Source organism: Terrapene carolina, unplaced genomic scaffold, assembly GCF_002925995.2.
Source record: "Terrapene carolina triunguis isolate 2854851 unplaced genomic scaffold, T_m_triunguis-2.0 Scaffold517, whole genome shotgun sequence".
In the NCBI taxonomy this organism is placed as follows: Eukaryota; Metazoa; Chordata; order Testudines; family Emydidae; genus Terrapene; species Terrapene triunguis.
This window is the reverse complement of record NW_020664868.1, coordinates 3,655,802-3,673,473: the sequence shown is the minus strand read 5'-3', so window position 1 is coordinate 3,673,473 and position 17,672 is coordinate 3,655,802. Positions and strand designations below refer to the sequence as shown.

Genomic DNA, 17,672 nt, shown 5'->3' with positions numbered 1-17,672 from the left:
TATGGGGCATGTGGGTGCAGTGTGTGTTCATGCGTATGCAATGCATGTACAAAGCATTTTCATTTGTGTGCAATGCGTGTGCAATGCACGTTTGTGCATGTGCATGTGTGTGCAATGCGTGGTCTTTGAGCAGATGGCTTGCCGAGTTGCTGGGAGTTCTGCCAGGGGCTCTCGGAGTCTTACAGCCCCAGCCCCGCCCTGTTTACATGGGAAAGAGCAGACCCGGCCGCACCCTCTCAGAAGCCTCAAAGCGGATTGAGGGCAGGCTGGGCTTTCCTGCCCTGCATGCAGCCAGGCCTAGGCCGGTTTGGGTGCGGGATGAGAGGGGCTTTGTTCTGGGCAGGTTCTGCAGGTGCTTCCCCCGGCAGCCCCACCCCCAGCCACCGCCAACGCAAACAGCGGCTGGAAGGGGCCCCAGGCTGCAGGCACAAAGTAGCTGGCCACCAACAGCCCTGGGAAGGAACTGGCCCATGCCAGCCAAAGGGCAGCTCTACCGGTGCCCCTCAATCCCGACCCACAGCCCCGGCCTCCTCCTGCCCAGCTCTATCGCTGCCCCTCCAGCTCACAGCCCCTGCCCCCCCCCCCCGACCCCTCCCCCCCCCCCCCCCCCCACACACACACAGCTCTGCTGAGGCCTCTCAAGTCTTGCCCCACAGGCCCCCCTGCTGTGCCCTGATCCTTACTCAACTTGGGGAGCACTCCCATATTTAGCAAAAGGAGCATCCCAATTAAATAAACATTAGGAGGAACATAACGGGAAGCGGGGCATCTTTGCTGGGGACTTAAGGGACGGGAGTATTTCCATTAGTCCCAGCCTCTGCCCCCAGGTTGGCTGGTTCAAAACCAGTTCCTCCTCTTTTCTGAGGAACTTTTGCTTCTTGGAAATAAATGCAAGACGTGGGCGGGTGTACTTGTGTACGGTCCGGGAAGTTTCCTGGCAGCCGCGGCTGAAACCAAAATTCAAACCTACTAAAAAACAATCCATCCATATAAATAAACCTTACGGAGCTCCTCAGCCCAGCATGGGGGAGGGAAACTTTGGCCCAGAGCACCTGCCGCTCCCATTAGCTTTGGGGGGCTCAGCCCCTCCAGAAATCAAGGCCTGAGCTCTAGGCACAGCCAAGCCTTTAGGAAGCTAACATCTTCCCCACCCTCCCAGCCAATCCCAGGGGAAACAGTCTTGTGCATGGGGGTCAAGGCACAAGCACCCAGTCAGCTCCCCATTATTATTAGATGTATTACGGTAGCACCTCATGGACCAGGACCCCATTGAGCTAAGGGCTAGCAATTTTTTCACTGCTATTAGGTGTTTTACAGTAATGGCTAGGCACTCCAGACATAACACCAGGCACCTTTTGTGCTAGGGGGCTGTACATTTTTATTGCTATTAGGTGTATTATGGTAGCACCTCGGAGCCCCAGTCCTGGACCGGGCCCCATTGTGCTAGGGTCTGTACAAACACAGAACAGAGACAGCCCCTGCTGCAGATCCGACAACACCCCCTGAGAACCTCCTGCAAGACACACGTGTCTAGGGGCAGTCAGCTCAAGGGGCCCAGCGGATTTCAGCCCCTAGGTGACTGACTGCAGGGGGGAGGGATAGCTCAGTGGTTTGAGCATTGGCCTGCTAAACCCAGGCTTGTGAGTTCAATCCTTAAGGGGGCCATTTAGGGAACTGGGGCAAAAATCTGGGGATTGGTCCTGCTTTGAGCAGGGGGGGTAGACTAGCTGACCTCCTGAGGTCCCTTCCAACCCTGATATTCTAATCCGAGACACCCAAGCAAGGCCAGATGAAGGCAGTTGAGGGCCCTTAGGACACTCCCTCCTGGCCCACACCCACCTTCACAAGAGCTGTCTGTTGGAGATCCATTACCACTATTCTTTGGGAAGGCTGGGCCCCCCCACTGCTCCCTACCTTTTTTGGGGGGGGAGAGGCTGGGGTCTCAGCACTTACCTGCTCCTTTGGGAGCTTGGGGGGACCCTGCTGGCACCAGCCAAGTGGAGTCACAATAGGGCAAAGAGATTCCCTCCCCCCACCTACACACCCCCTTCTCCTTTCGAGAAACTATGTGCCCATGGCAATGTCTCTCCCAACAGCTGCCCCTACAGCCCCTTTCACCCCCCCCCCCCAAGTCCCTTCCACAAGGGAGCTCTGCTCAGGGCCACAGAAGGAGTCAATCAGGCTCACCTCGCTCTCCTCTGCAATGCTGGAAGCCTGGCAGGGGCCTAAGCAGCCACCTGTGGGCTCTCAGGATCCAGTCAGGTGAACGCCCATTCATTACCATCCAGCTCCCACGCATCAGCCCACTCTGGTGCTGGGGACCAGGCGCCACTCCCAGCTGGGGGTGGGTGCACTGCAGGGTCACGGTGACAGGCGAACATCGGCCAGGGGAAATAGACGCAGATGGAGTTACTCCCATTGCAATGGGCTCCTGGAAGCTGCTAATGGTGCGGTCGGGGGGGCGGGGGGGGGGGGGGGGGGGGGGGGGGGGAGAGACTGATGTTATCACCCCTCTCCCGCCCCTAGGGGGAGCTTCTCTGCCAGGCGAGTGGCATCCCGCTGAGCTGATCCTGTGCCTGCGCTGGGGAGTGTCAGCTGGGCTCTCGCTTCGCCAACTATGTAAACCCCTGCGAGTTGCTCTTGGGCCTGGAAGCCAAGTCTTGGGGGCCTCTCCGAGGCTGCAGGAAGGCAAATATTGTAACTCCAGGGAAGAGGGGGGGCTCTGACAGGCCCCGCAGGATGGGAAATGGGGCCCACGCGGCAGAGCGAGCAGTGCAGAGCGGGATCTGTCTCATTCATTTTGTTCTAATATCCCAAATCTTGAACGTCCAGTATCTCCCCCCATCCCCACCAGCTCAGACCATCAGGCCCAGCTAGACGGATGTCCCGTCTCTCACACCCCAGGCCAGTTCCGATTAACAGCCCCTCTGCCTGGGATCCCCTTTGCCCCGCTGCAGATCACAGCAAAGGGCTCCTCTAGCCCAGTCCCTCCCCATCCTCCCTGGCTCCAGGCAAAGCAAATCCCCGAGACTTTAGCAAATGACCCTTCCAGAGTTTGACCCCTTTGGAAGAAGGCACAGAATGCTTTCCCTGGGAAAGGCTCGTGTGTGTGTGAAATGCCCACATGAGCAGAGGCACACAGGAGACAAACCACATGCTACGCACGTGGCCTGCAGCAGCTGCCCCGCACCGCACCAGGGCCTGAGCAGGGTCAGGGCTTGGTCGGGAGGGGGCCAGGAAACCTCAGGAAGTGGTGCATTGGGCACTAGGGGGTGATGTGCTGCTGGAGGCACAGTCAGACAGACAAACCTGAAACCTTGCGCTCATTGAAGTTCCCAGGGCATGTCCTGTTCCCCACCACCACCCACCCACGAGTCAGTGTCAAACCTGAGGTGCAGGGCAGAGCCCAGCTTGGATTCCCCCTGCAGTTTCAATGGGATAACGGATTCTCCTTCACTTCCTATCCTAAACTGATCCTGTGCGACGTCGCTACACGATGCGCCCCAGAGGTGGCTGCATTTCAGCGGGGGAGTGAGAGTGTGCCCCCATCTGTACCAACGAATGCTGCATAGACCTAGCTCAATGCAGTGACAAGGAGGGGAAACCAAGAACCTGCTTCTTATTCCAAAGGGGGTTTATTGAGGCAGATTTTTTCACATACGATTCAGTCTTGTGATTAACCAGGACAAAAAAAACAAACCCAAAGAGGTCAAATAAATATACAATAAAAAGTTAAACGGCATTAAAAAGGCGAGTGCTCTCAGTTTGGATAAATACAGCACACCGATACATACAGTATATTGGGGACGTAGGCCGAGGTTTTCAAGAGCGGCTAGCGATTTGATTTCTTGGGCAGCTCCCCTGCCTCGACATGGCCTAACGGGGCCTGATTGCCAGAAGGCAGCTGGCTCAGCAACACCCCCCCTTTAGAGCTGGCACCCCACAATCGCTAGTCGGTTTGAAAATGCCAGCGGTAGAGACTATCACACAGTGATAACATGGTTTGTGGTCACTTTAGCTTCAGCCCTTTAGGTGTCTCTGGGTTCAGTTTCAATCGGATTTCATTTGTACAGAATATACAAGGAGTTTTTCTTTGTTACAGGCGAGAAGATGAAATGAAGAGATGGCAGGGGATACCGACCAGGGGGCAGTGATCTGCACCCCTCTGGCCATGGTGGAATCAGCCCCCACCACAGTGGAGAGGTTTGAGAGAGCCCTGCGATCAAAGCTAACATTTCCCTTTTAGTCCCCCCCCTCACCGGTCTGGTTTCTGGTGTTGTCGCTGCTTCATGCAGAATCCCATGACATGCCACGGGCTCCAGGGGGCACCCCACGGCGCGATGGGTTAGTGTCCAAGCCAAAGCGGGGACTTCGCCCCTGCTGAGATGTGGGAGATTGTTACCCTCGCCACATCAGAAACCCTCAGCCGCTCAACGGCACCATGCACTTTGCAAACAGGGGGCAGGGAGGAAGAATTACTGTCCCCCTTGAGGACAGGGAAAGGGAGATGCCGGGAGGGGAAGTGACTTCCCCAAGGAGTGGGAACAGAACCCCGGAGTGCTGACTCCCAGCAGGCCCTCTGCCCTAACCATTAGACCCAACTGCCTCTCAAGCAGGGTTGCAGTCTAGGTGACGTTAGCCAAGCTGGGGGTGGGTCATGTGCCCACGGGCAGAGCATAGGTCGCTGTCTGGGGGGTGGGGGGTGGCGGCAGGAAGGGAAGGCATTGGAGCCCCGGGTATGTGGATTTTATTGCTGGGGTGATGGCGAGGGCGACCCTACCGCAAACCGGCTCTGAACGCCGTGGGATCCATCAGGCTCTGTGCATGGCTGTGTCCAACCCTTGCCAGGAGAACGCCCAGCCTGCTGGCACTGGCATGCGTGCGTTTGACCAGTGCAGCCATCCCAGGTAACACCGCTCGCGTCCAGTCCTGGCAAGGGTGGCCTTGCCCCCTGGGAACAGCATGGGGGTTTAGTGTTCTGGGGGGAGCACTCCAGGTGCCAGGCTCTGCCCGGACTGCGCTGGGGATGGGCTGAGAACCAGGCTGCAGTCGGAGGGCAGGAGAACCGTTGGTGGATGAATGGAGCTCCCGTCACAGGGTAGGCACGCACCCCTGTGCTAAGGGAGCAGTAGTGTCACACAGGAGTCGCCTGCTCGGAGGCCCCCACCCCTCACGGGAAGGGATTATTGCTACAATAAGGTAGGAAGCCAAGGAGGCCGAGGGCTGCCCCCCCAGGACCTGATGGGGCCAGGATCCAGGGCAGCGCCAAGCAGGCCAGGGGCAGGAGGAGATCTGACACGGGAAGCTGGCTGGCCTGCAAACTGGGGGGCTAATGGGGCAGTGTGGGCTGCACAGCTGGGATGAGGGCAGCAGCAGCCCTGGAGACCAAACACTTCGCATCAGGCCCAGCGGCGCTGCCCCCAGCAGGGGTGAGAGGGGAGGGCAGCACCCATCGGCCCCTCCACTGTCAACGCTGTAACCCCTGGGTCTGAGTCCCGTCCCCCTGTCCCAGTCACTTGTCCGGGCGGGCAGCAGCCTGGGAACTGCCTTGCTACCCCCACACTGCTCCCCACAGGAAGTAACCTTCCTGGCTTGACCCAACGCAATGGGGCCTCTTATTCCAGGTCAATCTGAGCAACCTCCCGGCTGGCCCCCTCTTCCACTCAGTGCCCCTCCCTCCTTGGCTCTCCGGCCCCCCTCGTGATCACTAAGCGTGCCCCCAAGTCCCTCCTGCTGACGGGCCTGGCATCAGCCGGCAGGGGCAGCTCGGCTAGAACTCGGAGGCTCTGCAAGGGGCCGGCAGGGGACAGCTCAGGGAGGAAAGGAAGAGGCCAGGAGACAGTTCTGGAGGGTTTATGAACCCTAAAGATCCGGGGGTTACTTTGTGGCCTGGCAGAGCCTTGCCCAGGGGAGTTAGGGGCAGCGAGGGCTGCCCTGGTGCTGGGAAGGGGACAAGTGCCCAACGTCATGGAATAGCTGGGCCCTGCCCCTCCCTGCCATTAGCCGTGCCTGGCCCTGAACACTTTCCGCTCGCTGGCTGGGAAATAAAACCAGGCGACCTTGAAACAAGCAGAAAACATTCCAGAATCTGGCTGCTGGGCCCTGAGGGCATGGGAAGGGGCGGTCACGGGGTTGCCATCCTCCCCTGCCCACCCTCCCCAGCCACACACGTCTGCATCACTCCACTGGGTGAGAAGAGCCGCCCCTTGGCAGCAGGTCCTGAGCTGTGGGGAGGTGGGGGGGAAACGCTCATCGCCAGACGGGGTTAGCACCTCTGGAGAGTCCCGGGGACCTACCTGTTGGGAGACACAAGAGGAGCAGGCCGGTGGCAGGTGAGGGGGCGGGGCCAGGGGGGGCCTCAGGCCTCCCGCTCTGGCGCCGCCCTGTCCCGTAGCCCCAGCTCACCTGCAGGATCCTCCGCCGCTCATACAAAGACCTTGGCCAGGGCGTCGGCCCCGGCACTGGCGATCAGGGCCTTGCTAGGGTGGAAGGCCACAGCATGGATGGCCTCCTCGTGTTTCTTGCGGTGGGCTGTGATCTCCTGCACGCACGTCTTGTTGTCCAGGTTCCAGAGGCGCAGGGAGCAGTCGTGGCCTGGGAGAGCCAGCGGAGAAGGGTCACCCGGGGTCGAGGGGAGAAGACACTCGCCCACGGAGTCGGGAACAGAACCCAGGAGTCCTGGCTCCCAGCCCCTGTGCTCTAACCACTAGACCCCACTTCCCTCCCAGAGCTGGGCATAGAACCCAGGAATCCTGGCTCCCAGCCCCCCTGCTCTAACCACTAGACCCCACTTCCCTCCCAGAGCTGGGGATAGAACCCAGGAGTCCTGGTTCCCATTTCCCTGCTCTTCCCTCAAAGTCCAGCCAGCAAAGTCCAGACCTCCCACTCCCGACACTCTGGGTCGCTCGTTTACTGCACTTAGTGCTGGATTCTGGATCCGCTTCCCACTGAACACGCCCAGCATGGGCAGTGCCAGGCCAAGGGCGCCCGCATTGCTCCCTGCACTGGAGGGACACCTCCCGCTAGGGGCGGGAGAGGAGAGCCCAGCCCCCATGACCCATTCGGTCCTCGGCCCCTCTGACGCAGCCAAGAGGGCAGGTCTATTCATGCCAGCGGCGATGGCGGGTGCCCCGCTTGGAAGCGGCTGAGATCCAGCAAACTCATTTCACGCCAGGGCCACACGGGCGGGAAAGATTTTTGGTCCCCATTGGATTTGAACCCCCCGGATCACTGCCCATCCCCCCCACCCCCGCAGATGACTCTCAAAGCGGAAAGCAGGCAAGATGCACGCAGCTGGGGAGCAGGGTGGGGCAGAGAGACACTTACTTCCAGACATGAGGAAGACCCCGTTGGGGTCCACGGCGAGGCAGGTGACAGCGTCCAAGTGAGCGACCATGGAGTGGATGGCTTTCCCTAGGCAAGGAGAGGAGAAAGGTTTAATAGGGCAGCTCCCCCTCATGCCTGGGGCCTGCTCCAACCACTAGGTGTTCTCCCCACAGCCCACGGGGTGGGGTAGCTTACAGCGCTGGATTCCCCACATGGGCATGGAAAAGGCGGCTCCCTCTACTGGGGGGGGGGGGTCTTGGAGCAGCACACTTAGGGGAGGGCACAGAGGGGCCCCCGGGCTGGCGAGAGTGGATTGGACCCTCCTGGGGAAGGGGGAGACACTGACATCCCCAGCGGATGAGCCGGAGAGGGCTGGGAGACATCAGATCTGTAGACACAGTCTGTTCAAGGCAGGCGAGGGGAGCTCGAGGGCAGACTGGTCCTTGGGAGGGACATGGGCATGTATTAGCTGGGGACGAAGCCTGGCCTCGAGAGGGGGCTGATCTCATCACAGGAGCTTGGGCTGGCTGCCTTCCTGCCAGGGGGTGGGGCTGAGGAGGGGGCAGCAGGCCCGTCCCAGCTGCCACCAGATGGCTGCCCTACCTGTCCGGTTGTCCAAGAAGCGGATCCCTCGGTCGTCGTGCGCCGTGATGGTGACAGGCTGCGTCGGGTGGCTCACCACGTGATTGATTTGACTGAATCCTGGGTCAGAACATGGGAGAGGGAGCAGGTTACCACCAAACCATCCATGCTCCCTCTCCCCCCCCCCCCCCAAGCAGCTGCCAGCCTAGGACTAAACAATCATCTCCCTCTTCCCAGAGCGGCTAAACTGGCCTGACCCCTCCTGTGCGGATCCCTTTACCACCCCCTGCTGGAGAAGCACCATCCAGTCAAGGCTCTCAAAGCACAAACTGAAGTGCTGGTCCTCACCGCTGCCTGGGAAATGGACACTTCACGGCGGGGAGGGAGGGAATCGGGGAGAGGCAGTGACTTGCCTACCATCACTCAGCAAATCAGTAAGAGCTGTGAAGAACCCAGGAGTCCTGACTCCCAACCTCCCTCCCACCCCCTTGTGCTCTAACCACTAGACCCCACTCCCCTCCCACAGCTGGGACTAGAACGCAGGAGTCGCCCCGGCTCACCAGTGGCGGCTCTGGATTCCAGCGTCAGGATGGGCTGGGAGGTCTCCAGATCGTACAGCACCGTGTTGCCCGTTCGGAAGGCGGCCACAACATGGGCAGGGTCCGTGCTGGCGAACACGACAGAGGTAGGGATTCCATATTCTGCGGGAGGGGTGGGGACACAGGGAGAACAATGAAGGCCGCCTTACGGGACCAACGCTTCAGCGCCAAGACCACACCTGCTGCAGCGCCTGACAGAGCAAAGCATTCCAACCGCACTAACACACAGGTTTCAACCCATCCACTCCCAAAATGCAGCCATCTCTGAGTTGGAGCATGTCACGTGCACACAGCAACAGCACATAGTTTACGACAGGAAGTGAAGAAGTGCCCTGTATCCAATTGAAACTAGAGGTCTGTTACATAGGCGGAACAGCATTCCCTGAGTTGGGATTTGACCAGGGCATCAGGCAGCATTGTGACTTTTTGGGAAGTTACCAAGGGATCTTCAATGCCCACAAGAGAGAAGGGCCCTCGTTTTAGATGGCACCTAAGGTACATATGTGCCCCCCCCATCTCTGTCGTATATGAGCGCCTCACAATCTTTAATGGATTTATCCTCCCAATGCCCATGAGGCAGGGCGGGCCTATAATCCCCATTACCCAGATGGGGAAACCAAGGCACAGAGAGACTAAGTGACTTGCCCAAGATCACACAGGCAGTCTGTGGCAGAGCAAGGACTTGAAGCTAGGTCTTCCAAGTCCTAGGCTAGTGCCCTAACCAATGGGCCATCCTTCCACCTACTGTAGCACAGCATTCCCTAGCACTGTGCTAGGGCACTGGGGTCAAGACTGACCCAAGAAGAGGGAGCTCCCCATCCCGTTCGTAACCCCCCAAAGCCTTAATCTGGTGGGGAACATCCTCTCAAAGAGGCCCCCATTTCCCAGCCAGGCTCTGCTATCCCGGGGTAGGGTTCGCTCACCACGCTCCGTGTTGTAGGTGCTGAGGCAGGATGGATTCTCGCTAGGGTCCCATATTCTGACCGTGCCATCTGCTGAACACGAAGCCAGGCGGTTCTTGGAAGGGCTGAATGCCAGGCCCCAGATCGCATCCGTGTGGCCTTCCAGGACGTTGCTGAGGACTCCTGGATCTGGGCCAGAAACAAAGCCGGGGTCAAGGAGGAGTCACGCTGGATCCTGGCTCCCAGCTGGGGAGCCTCACCCTAGTTTGCCCCAGGGCCCTCCTCTAGCTGAGAGTTCCCAGCATACAGTGCTCCACCTCCACTGGAGTGGCCAGGCCGCAGTGCATGCTGGGAGCTGTAGTCTCCACAGGTAAAATTGAGAGCCACTGCACCCTGTTGAGTTTTCTATACATCAGGTACAGCCCGTCAGCACATGAAGAGGTTCCACCACAGGCCTCTGTTGAGCACCGGCACGCCCACTCCCCAGCACTGCCACCTGGAAAACTCCCAGCAACCCCAAGGAGACAAAACCACCCTGAAAATCACCAAAAATCTCCCATTTGGGCCTCATTCTGCCCTCCTCCCAGCTGTCAGGAGACAGGTTGGATACTCTGGGGTCTGATCAGTGCATAGGGACTGCCAGGGGAGAGGACGGACAGACAGATGCCTGCACCCACCGTAACTGTCGTATGGATCCATGCTCAAATCCGGGATCCTCCAGAAGCGGATCTTGGTGTCCGTTCCGCCACTGTAGCAATATTCACTGTTACAGCCCATGGCAACGGAGAGCACTGGACCCCTGCAGAAACGGGATGGCCACAGAGATGAAGGGGAGGGTGAAGGAAATGGGGCAAAGAAAGAATGGGGGAGGGGGAATTCCAAAACTGTAGGATGGGGCTTCCCCTCTCTGCCTCACACTCACAGGGTACGTCTACACTACGAGATTAATTCGAATTTAGATAATTCGAATTTGGGAAACAGATTGTATAAATTCGATTGTGCGCGGCCACACTAAGCACATTAATTCGGTTTTTAACCACATTAATTCGGTGGTGTGCGGCCACACTACCCCATTAATTTTAACCACATTAATTCGGTAGTGTGCGGCCACACTGCCCCTAATTCGAATTAACAAAATCGATTTTGGTGCTACTCCGCTCATCGGGGTGGAGTACAGAAATCGATTTTAAGCGCCCTTTAATTCGAAGTAACTGGCTCCATTGTGTGGACGGGTTAAGGATTAATTCGGATTAACGCAGCTAAATCCGAATTAAAGTCGTAGTGTAGACCAGGCCACAGAGACTCTCCCAAGGAGCTAGCGTGGGTGCAAACCACACAGGATGAGCCAACCACAGCCACCCACTAGGGGAAAGGAGCTCCCAGCTGCGTGGAGCCCATCTGAGCACTGGGCTTCAGGAAGGTGTTTGTGGAGTCAGAGCACCCTCTAGTGGCAAAGTCTCTAGTATGACGCTGCTCGGTTGGCACTTCAGACAGCACCGGCCTGGACTGAGCCGCTCGTCCCTCGTGGACTGACGGAGTCGTTTAATGAACTTGCAGGACACAGGAGCTGCACTAGCTGCACTCGTAGGTAGGCTGGGGGTTCAGGATTAGCCCTGACCCTCTCGCCCCAATCTCCTGTGGGTTTAACCCTCACCCCTTCATTAAATCACCAGGGTTCCACCATCTGATCCCAAAGGCTGCACTGGGGCCAAGGATCCAGACTCTAGGGCAGGGGTCGGCAACCTTTCAGAAGTGGTGTGCCGAGTCTTCATTCATTCATTCTGATTTAAGGTTTCGCGTGCCGGTCATACATTTTAACGTTTTTAGAAGGTCTCTTTCTAGAAGTCTATAATATAGAACTAAACTATTGTTGAATGTAAAGTAAATAACGTTTTTAAAATGTTTAAGAAGCTTCATTTAAAATTAAATTAAAACGCAGAGCTCCCCGGACCGGTGGCCAGGACCCGGGCAGTGTGAGTGCCACTGAAAATCAGCTCGCGTGCCGCCTTCGGCACGCGTGCCATAGGTTGCCTATCCCTGCTCTAGGGTCATGGGTTGGCTCTCTGGGCCCACGGAGTACATTAGGGAGATGCTCCAGCCAGAGTCATTCATGGATTCTGGACCCTGGGATCAATACACGGGTGGAGAGATGCCCCTTTGGGCAGCAGTACCAGGCACCAGCCTCATACCGCAGGACCTACCTGTGCGCCCGGAAAGCGTAGACCGGCTCCACGTCCAGTGCGGCGTTCCTGCGGCAGGAGAGGAAAGGGCAGAGGTTAGGGGGGGATACCCGGGTCCTACTCACTGCTGGCAGGGCTGGATGCTTTATACTCTAGTGCCCAGCAGGCCTGGCTCAGGGACACCCGCAGGACCCGCCCAGTGGAAAGGCCCAGGGTTCAATGTGTGACCTTCCCTCAGCATGGGGGGGGGGGGGGGGGAGAAGGGGAGGGGATTTTGCTGTGATTTTAACCCTTTTGTGCCCACGTCAAACTGAACAAATCAGGCTAACAGCTGGCAATGCTCCCCTTCCCCACCTCCCCATTCCAAAATAACCAGCCCCACATGCAGCATGATGTGGGATGCCAGGGGGGAACCTTTAGGGGCTGCTGGCTGGCAGATGCCTTAGACACGTGGATGTATTTGTGTTTTCCCTTCCCCAGATTTGGTTTTTACAGGGTGTGGTTAACGCATCTGCCTGGCAAACCCTCCCCACCCCTCCCCCACGCAGCGCCTCCTGCTGGCCCTGCTGAGCCTGGCATGCTCCCCAAGCCACAGGCAGGGCTCACTTTTTGGCAGCAACCGTCTTCTGGAGGTTCCACAGCTTCAGCGTGCCGTCCTCAGAGGCGGTGACCAGCGCGGACTCCGTGTGGTGGAAAACCAGGGCCCGGATCCCATCGTAGTGACTCCGGAGAGTGAACTTGGGATTCCAGGTCTTCTTAAAGGCGTCCTTGCCATCTGACAGCTGGAAACACAAAACAAGGCCGTGTGATCACAGCTATGCTCTCCTCCTCCTCTGAGCTGGGCCAAGCCACCTCTGTCCACTTCCAATTAGCGCTCCCAACAGGGGCCAGCAGCCAGACTACCTCTGCACATCCTCTGCAGTTCTCTGAAAACATCCACTCAATGTGCAGCGGCAGTCAAAAAAGCGAACAGAATGTTGGGAATCATTAAGAAAGGGATCGATAATAGGACAGATAATATCACATTGCCTCTATATAAACCCATGGTACGCCCACATCTTGAATACCGCGTGCAGATGTGGTCGCCCCATCTCAAAAAAGATATATTGGGACTGGAAAAGATTCAGAAAAGGGCAACAAAAATGATTAGGTAATGGAACAGCTGCCATATGAGGAGAGATTAAGAAGACTGGGACTTTTCAGCTTGGAAAAGAGACAATTAAGGGGGGATATGACAGAGGTCTATAAAATCATGACTGGTGCGGAGAAAGTAAATAAGGAAGTGTTATTTACTCCTTCTCATAACACAAGAACTAGGGGTCACCAAATGAAATGAATAGGCAGCAGGTTTAAAACAAACAAAAGGAAGTATTTTTCCACACAACACACAGTCAACCCGTGGAACTCCTTGCCAGAGGATGTTGTGAAGGCCAAGACTATAACAGTGTTCAAAAAAAGAACTAGATAAGTTCCTGGAGGATAGATCCATCAATGGCTATTAGCCAGGATGGGCAGGGATGGTGTCCCTAGCCTCTGTTTGCCAGAAGCTGGGAATCGGTGACAGGGGATGGATCACATGATGATCACCTGTTCTGTTCATTCCCTCCCGGGCACCTGGCATTGGCCACTATCAGAAGACAGGACACTGGGCTAGATGCACCTTTGGTCTGACCCAGTATGGCCGTTCTTACGTTCTGCTTGTGGGTTATTATCCCAAGCATTTGCCTGCTTGCTGGCTCAGTACCACACCTGTCTTAACTACATTAGGTCCTTATATGGCCTCCATCACTGTGGTATCAGAGCACCTCACAATATTTATCCTCTCAACACCCGTGTGAGGCAGGGCAGAGCAGGGGTATTATTATTATTATTGCCTCTGTTCGCACAGCACCTAGCACAATGTGGCCCTGGGCCATGACGAGGGCTCCTAGGCGCTAACGTAATACACCTAATAAATAATAATTTCACTGATGGAAAACTGAGGCAGTGACTCACTCAAGGTCACAGAGGCATCGTGAGGCAAAGTAGGGACTTGAATCCGTCTCCCAAGTCCTAGGCAAGAGTCATAACCGCTGAGCCATCGCTCCCTCTCAACCCCAACAGGTTCAGTTACACACTTTTGCTGATGCCAACAGCAACGTGGCTTTTTATGGAATCATGGAGCTGCAGGGCTGGAAGGGATCCCAAGAGGTCCTCTAGTCCACCCCACTGCACTGCAGCAGGGTTGAGTCTACCTCCTGTCTGGCCCTGGGAGCCATGCGCTCAGGTCTGGCGCTGGGAATGCTCAGGACAGAGCACGGGTGGATTAGAACAAAACTCTTGTCAGAAGAGCTAAAAGAGGCAGGAAAGAAACCCAAACTGGCCTCGTACTCCTTCCTGCACTGGAAAATGGCTGCATATTTGAAAGGGAAACTAGCAACCCAGTAGAGACTGGTCATACTGGTATGTTCACTGGCTATGCAGGAGGGTGTTCTGGTGGTCCCATAGGAATCCAAGTTCGCGCCATATGTCCCAGACCGACTCTGAGAAGGCCCCGCCCCTAGCTCCCACTAGAGTTCCCATCTGGGGACTGCTAGTAGACACACCCTGCCTGATCCCAACTGTCTGCCTGGTGCACATGGAGCAAGAGGGCATCTGTGTCAGACAGGACCCACTCATGTGGTCTGTCCATCTGTTCCACACCCAGATAAGCTAGTAGCTAGCACAGGGGTCCCTGCATGGAACTCCCCCCAGCACGCAGGCAGCTGGCTTCTGCACCAGCTGAGATCCTCGGGTTACTTCCTGCAGAGGGCATTACAACATAGTCCAAGCTGTGGGTGACGGCAGCTAGGTCTGCGGAGAGAAATGACTGCTAACTCCAACCAAGGGGTGAATGAGAGGAGATAATCCTGGACACTGCTCTGCCCAGGGACCCCAGGAGGCAGAAAGATCCCCAGCCTGTGAGGCTCATTAGACTCATCTCAGTGCAAAGGACAGCTGGGTATTAGAGCCCACTGGAATGGGATGTACTGGGTGCACGGAGCGGTGCTGTGCCACAGATGCCTGGCACCACAGACGGCACTGACTAACACTCACGGAGCCTGGGCTACAGGCCAGCTCGGAAAGCTGGGGCGAGGAGATGACGCCGGCTACTCACGTCACAACTGAGCTCGTTGTCGTTGGTGACAGTCAGGTCTGCCAGGTCCCCCAGACTTACTTCCCCTCCGCCAATGGTGTCCATGATAAACACGTCCGAGGAGAAGCCAAGCGACCCTGCTGCAAGGGGAGAAGGGGCAAAGCTCAGGGCTAACTGGAGAGGTGCCAGGTGGAAGCGGGTTTACAACTGGAGGAAAGGCGGCAGTATTCCAAGCGTGAGAAGGGTATGTTGGGGGCACCCCTAGGTGGGAGGTAGTCTGTAGGGCCTCTGTAATTGGGGATTGGCTGAAGAGGTCCAAAGAAGATCAGAGGAACATGACAGCCTGAGCATAAGGGACCCCCCAACTTCTCCCCTCCATAACACAATCCCCACCCCACAGTCCAAAACAGGAGGGGAACAAAGGGACTAGCTGTTACCTTCGTGAGACCTGGGATGACTGGAGATGGCAGATGGAATAGATGGTTTAGGAGGGAGCCCATCAACATCCCGGAGATCGGCAAGCATGCCTTGAAGCTTAACTCTCCGGCTCTCTGCAGAGGAAGGGAAGATGAGGGAGGAAGGTTAAAATCCAGGCCCTGGCAGCGTGGTAAGAGACAGGTAGCTTCTTTGGGACCAGACCCCTAAAATATACTGAGCATGGGTATGCCCTCAGCATTTGTCAGTTTCACTGCTTCCCCTGTTCTTGGTGGAAGTCTTCCATCCAGCCACAGGGGAAAGAGAAAAATGCAAGAAGAGGAATTCATTCAGTGAAGCCCTATGGCCTAGTATGCAGGGGGTCAGACTAGATGCTCACAATGGTCCCTTCTGGCCTGGGAATCTACGAAGAGGAAAAGAACCAAAGGAACAGGCCTGGGACCTATTCTGTTCTACAGGGGTTCTTACCTCGCCCTCATCACTGTAACATCAGGGCACCTTTCAGTCACGCAGTAACTGACATAATAACCACCTCTCCCCTGTGGTTCGTTCTATCCCCCGAGGGGTGGGGATTGTGTGGGTGGGCGGGTTGTTTTGGTAAAGTTTTGTTCTTGTTTATTAAAATGTCCATGCCGCTCTGTGTTTCTGTTAGAGGAGCCTGGTTGGAGCGGTGCTCCTGGCACTGGGAGCAAAGGGTGGGCAGATTTCGGATAGTCCTTAGCTCCCGAGGAAGTTTGTTCCGCAGTCTGGGACCGGCCCCCGAGGACGATCTGTCTCCTGTGCAGACAGGCTTTACCCTGATGGTAACAAAGTTCCATGGTGCTGGAGGAACAGCGTCATCGACCAAGCTCCCCACCCTGGAGCCTCTTTTAGATAGGCTGGGCCCAGGCCATGGAGTGCCTTGAAGATAAGGACCGAGACCATGAACTAGATTCAATTTCTACAGGTTGCCAGTGTAGAGGGCAAAGGACAGGTGTGACATGCTCATGGCAGCCAGCGTTGCTGCCCAAAACTGCCTTCGGCTCATGGGGTGAAACTAATGATGCCCCTTCAAAAGGAAAGCTTTCCTTCCAGGCTGGGACACTGCATGGCCCATTGCAGCCGGGAGGAAATCTGGAGTGTTCAGTTCCTGAGAACACAAGGTTACAGCAGCTCAAGAGGGTGCTCACGTCATATGGAGTTCAGGTCCAGGGGCTAGGACCAGCTTCACTGCCGGGAACTGGAGCTGCCAGGAGCCAGGCTGGAATCAGTGGGGGGGTGGGGGGGGGAATGGATTACTGTACGTGTGTATGTGGGAACGGGGGAGGGGGAACGTTTCATGCCATCCAAGCCTGCCGAGGAAGTGCAGCTGCTCGGTGCTTTCCTGCTGAAGGCTGGTTGAGGGCAGCCCTGAGGGGAAAGTAGGATCATCCCGACCGGACATGGGAACAGCGGCTGCTGCTAGTAATGTGCTCGTCAGGAAGTCTGCGTTTCCCCTCTGAAAGCTCAGAGCACAGCTGGGGGAGGAAGGGGGCAGGGAGATGGGGAGTCAGTGGCTCTCTCACCTTGCTAGAAACCTTCCCCGGTTTGGGAAGTTAAACAGGAGTTTGCAGTGTGACCCAGCAGTAAAGCGCACAACAGATCCTGGGGAGTGGGAGTGTGTACAAGGAGGCGGCAGCTCCTCTTTACGGGGCTCTTGGGATTTACGTGCAGTACTAGGCACCATATTCCGGGAGGATATGAACGAACCGGAGGGAGTTTGACAAATAGAAATGATCCAGGAGGCGGCTGAGGGTAAAGGTATTCTTCTCCCTGACTCTTAGCCCCCCTGCTCTAATCACTAGACCCCCACTCCCCTCCCGGAGGTGGGGATAGAACCCGAGTCCCAGCCCCCCGGGCCAGCCATTATATCCCAGTCCTTTCCCATAGCCAGAGATAGAACCCAGGCATCCTGGCTCCCAGCAGCCACGAGATCTGTGGAGAGCCTGGCTAAGCTACGAGGAAGCTGTGGGGGGGGGGACAAGTCGCTGGCTGCATATACATGAAGGACGTCACCACAAAGGTGGGTGGGGAATTCGATTGGATGACACATGGACGTAAGTTGCAGCAATGGAGGGTTAACGTGGGCTGTAAGGAGCTGGGAAAAGATCTCCCCCAGGGACATGCGGAGAAGGGGGCAGGAGAAGGGGGGAAGCCCCATCGCATGGACACACAGAACCAGGCTGGAGGGCCCAGGCCTGTGGGGATGGCTGCTGGGAGCTCTAGGATCCTATCCACACACTCCCATTACCGAGCTCGTTCCCGTCCCCGGTGCGCCGGGCGTCCCCGGAGCCCTCGCCGTTCTCCCCAGAGCCCAAGAAGTCAAACTCGTTCAAGGCATCCTCAGAGTCTTCATCATCCTCCTCATCCTCCACCTCAGGCATCAGGGGCTTTGTGGCAAGCTGGCAACACAGACTGGAGAGAGTTAGCCTAGGGCGGGGAGGGCTCCAAGCTTAGCCTGCTCCCCGCAGCCTGTGGTCACAACGCGGAGACACCAGCCCACAGGACTGATATA

The 17,672-nt window shown here is 56.9% G+C and overlaps 1 protein-coding gene across 2 annotated transcripts in view; it reads right to left on the bottom strand.

Moving 5' to 3' along the window:
* Positions 1-3,616: 3,616 nt before the first annotated feature.
* The window catches only part of STRN4 (striatin 4), a 27,997-nt gene continuing 13,941 nt past the window's right edge, over positions 3,617-17,672 (bottom strand). For both annotated transcript variants that reach the window (XM_024219177.3, XM_024219178.1), the window contains exons 7-18: positions 17,409-17,559; positions 15,142-15,255; positions 14,726-14,844; positions 12,196-12,371; positions 11,611-11,658; positions 10,087-10,208; positions 9,431-9,598; positions 8,469-8,609; positions 7,930-8,028; positions 7,327-7,413; positions 6,406-6,594; positions 3,617-6,296 (exon numbers count right to left, since the gene is read on the bottom strand). In XM_024219177.3, the coding sequence (XP_024074945.1) occupies positions 6,425-6,594; positions 7,327-7,413; positions 7,930-8,028; positions 8,469-8,609; positions 9,431-9,598; positions 10,087-10,208; positions 11,611-11,658; positions 12,196-12,371; positions 14,726-14,844; positions 15,142-15,255; positions 17,409-17,559 (1,395 nt within the window). In that variant the 3' untranslated portion in view covers positions 3,617-6,296; positions 6,406-6,424. The remainder of the gene's footprint in view (positions 6,297-6,405; positions 6,595-7,326; positions 7,414-7,929; positions 8,029-8,468; positions 8,610-9,430; positions 9,599-10,086; positions 10,209-11,610; positions 11,659-12,195; positions 12,372-14,725; positions 14,845-15,141; positions 15,256-17,408; positions 17,560-17,672) is intronic.